Genomic DNA, 3,265 nt, shown 5'->3' with positions numbered 1-3,265 from the left:
AGCTGTCAAAACAATAAAAACAAATATTTTATCTTGTGTGCAACATTTTTTTTTTCAACGATGGAAAATTTTGAAAATTGGAGAAAAAACAGCATTTACGGGAAGTTTTACTCGGCCATTTTTTTTCAATGAAAACTGCTGCTGACAGTCATCGTTTGCTTGAGGAAACTTATGGTAAACATGCTCTATCAAAAACCCAATGTTACGATTGGTTTCAACGCTTCAAAAGTAATGATTTCGATGTCCGTGACAAAGAAAATCCTGGACATGAGAAAAAGTTTGAAGATGAAGAATTGGAGACATTACTCGATGAAGACCCATGTCAAACGCAAGAAGAACTTGCGAAATCATTGGGAGTTACTCAAGCAGCTATTTCACAACGCTTAAAAGCATTGGGTTTCATTCAAAAACAAGGAAATTGGGTGCCACACGAATTGAAACCGAGAGACGTTGAAAGGCGGTTTTTAACTTGCGAACTGTTGCTTCAAAGACAGAAAAGGAAGGATTTTTTGCATCGAATTATCACTGGTGATGAAAAATGGATCCAATATGATAATTCCAAGCGAAAACTAGCCTATGTAAAGCGCGGCCAACTAGGACCATCGACAGCAAAACAAGATATTCATGGTTTCAAAGTGATGCTCTGTATTTGGTGGGATCAGTGGAGTGTCATTTATTATGAGCTACTAAAACCGGGTGAAACCATCACAAGGGATCGTTATCGACTACAACTAATACGTTTGAGCCAAGCATTGCGAGAAAAACGGGAGAAATACCTGCAAAGGTACGACAAAGTGATTTTGCTGCATGACAATGCTCGGCCACATGTTGCACAACGAGTCAAAAACTATTTGGAAGCAAATCGATGAGATGTCTTACCCCGCCATATAGTCCAGACATTGCTCCTTCCGACTACCACCTATTTCGATCGATGACGCATGGCCTGGCTGAGCAGCACTTCCGTTCTTTTGAAGAAGTCAAAATTTGGGTCGATGAATGGATAGCCTCAAAAGATGAGACGTTCTTTCGACGCGGAATCCGCATGCTACCAGAAAGATGGGAAAAAGTAGTGGCTAGCGATGGACAATACTTTGAATAATACACATTGTACCATTTCTTTACAATAAAGCATTCATTTTCACAAAAAAATTCCGGTTTTCAACTTATACTCCCAATAACATTCTGAAAGTTTGTGGAAATTCAAAAAAAAAATCAGGGCTACCTGCCATACAACATTTTTGTTTCTGGGCCTACTTTTTCAATTATCACCAAAATGGGCCCATCGAGAAACTTATCAAATGGATTTGTAGCGCTTGGATGAAACAATTGAAATATCTGTATCAAAATCATTTTCGTAGGCCATGAGGAGGTTATGGAACTGTTACTTAAAAATGGGGCTAATGTCAACAGTCAAAATATCCAAGGAGCGACGCCTTTGATGTTGGCTTCGCAATTAGGTAGTACAAATGAAATTAATGTCACTTCTTTCAAACCGTCAAAATGTTATACATGTTTGAATCTCTATTTCCACAGGTCATACTAATTTAGTTGAATTGTTGATAAGGAATGGTGCTGCCATTAATTGGAAAAATAGCTACGGCCAAAGTCCAATTTATGCCGCCTCTTTTAATGGTAACAAACTTCTTTAAATTTAAATATTTACTATGCTTTCTTTGTGCAGTATGTGTGAAAGAAAGCCCATTTTAAATTGAATTTTTTTTTTTATCAATTTAAGGTCATGATCGTTTCGTTGAAATATTAATCGCAAATGGTGCCAATGTAAATATAACAACCAATGACGGTTCTACACCAATACATGCAGCCGCTCAGGAAGGTAATTTGATATTCAATCAATTTTCTATAGATAACAAATGTTCAAAAATATTTATATCAAAATCATTTTCGTAGGCCATGGGGGAGTTATGGAACTGTTGCTTAAAAATAAGGCTAATATCAACGGTCAAAATAACAAAGGAACGACGCCTTTGATTTTGGCTTCGCTTAAAGGTAACTCAATTGAAAATGATGTCACTTTTGTCAAACCGTCAAAATGTTATAAATGTTTGAATTTCTGTCATCAAAAATGAAAATTCACTTAAACAATTTTTAATTCAGGCCGTGAAAACGTTGTTGCAATGTTAGTCCGAAATGGTGCTGGTGTTAACATTCAAGACGAGATTGGATGGTCACCACTGCATGCAGCCATAAATGGAGGTATCAAGATTAATAGTAATAAAATGTCTTACATACGTAAGATGAACTTTTCCGCACTGTGATCCACAAAATGCATTTATTACATATCTTTTACTTGAATTTGAGCTCACGAAAAACTGAATCTCATATTAGTTTAGCGATACACATAACTTTTGACACACTTTTTTAAATTACTTAAAATGGGAATTTTAGGATGGAATCAATCCTTGTATGATATCGTAACGACGTGAAACTTGGCACAGGGTATTTTTTCACAAAAAGCCGACATTCTGAAAGTTTGAAGAAATTTCAATGCATATTAAGGGTACTTCCCATACCAAATGTCGTTTTTGAGCGAAAAATCCAAATTTTTTTTCGGGAGGTACCCCTTATATGCATTGAAATGTCTTCAAACTCTCAGAATGTTATTTTTGTGTGATGGAAATAGCCTGTGCAAAGTTTCAGTTCATTACGATATCATACAGGCATGGCTTCCATACAAAAATCCAATTTTTTTGAAATTTTTGTATGAAAAGTGTGTCGAAATATATTTGTATCGAAAAACAAACGTCATATTCGGTTTTTTCGTACCCAAAAACCCCCCAATACATATTTTTGAGTGTTTAAGAATACATTAACCCTCCGTTGTTCACATGTCCGGCGAGTCACATTCGTAACACATGAGTCTGGCCAGACCCACATACATTTTATATGAAAAATGATGTAATTTGCATTCTCTCATGAGTAAACATCCGCGGATTGGCCAGATTTTTTATTTCAAAATGCTGCATGTGGTAGAGGGGTTCACGATATGACATTTGGGGCAAAAAAAAAAATTCCCAGTTTGATATGGTGCTAGATGTAGTGAATGCTGTAGAGCAGGTGGATCCGACCTGGTTCAAAGTGTTCTGGAAGTCGAGTGCGCGAGGGATTTCATCCCCAATGGGGATGAGCAATTTCGTTATTTTTTCGATTTTCCCATCGGAAATGCGAGAAAAATCGATTGGCAGTTTTTGATATAATATTCGAATATATTTATGTCATATTTCACCCAAATAATGGGGTCCTTGGA

General features: G+C 36.5%; 1 protein-coding gene across 1 annotated transcript; it reads left to right on the top strand.

The window, feature by feature from the left end:
• Nucleotides 1–1,372: 1,372 nt before the first annotated feature.
• Nucleotides 1,373–2,250, top strand: LOC116350238 (26S proteasome non-ATPase regulatory subunit 10-like; the record flags this gene model as incomplete). The annotated part of the gene is made up of 5 exons (XM_031781978.1): nt 1,373–1,457; nt 1,534–1,632; nt 1,736–1,834; nt 1,909–2,007; nt 2,116–2,250. Coding segments are annotated over exons 1-5 (517 nt in total), but the record flags the coding sequence as incomplete, so codon positions are not given.
• Between the last annotated feature and the right edge of the window lie 1,015 nt (nt 2,251–3,265).

Source organism: Contarinia nasturtii, unplaced genomic scaffold, assembly GCF_009176525.2.
Source record: "Contarinia nasturtii isolate CC-2019 unplaced genomic scaffold, AAFC_CNas_1.1 Cnas_scaffold_3935, whole genome shotgun sequence".
NCBI lineage: Eukaryota > Metazoa > Arthropoda > Insecta > Diptera > Cecidomyiidae > Contarinia > Contarinia nasturtii.
This window is presented reverse-complemented; position numbering and strand designations above follow the sequence as displayed.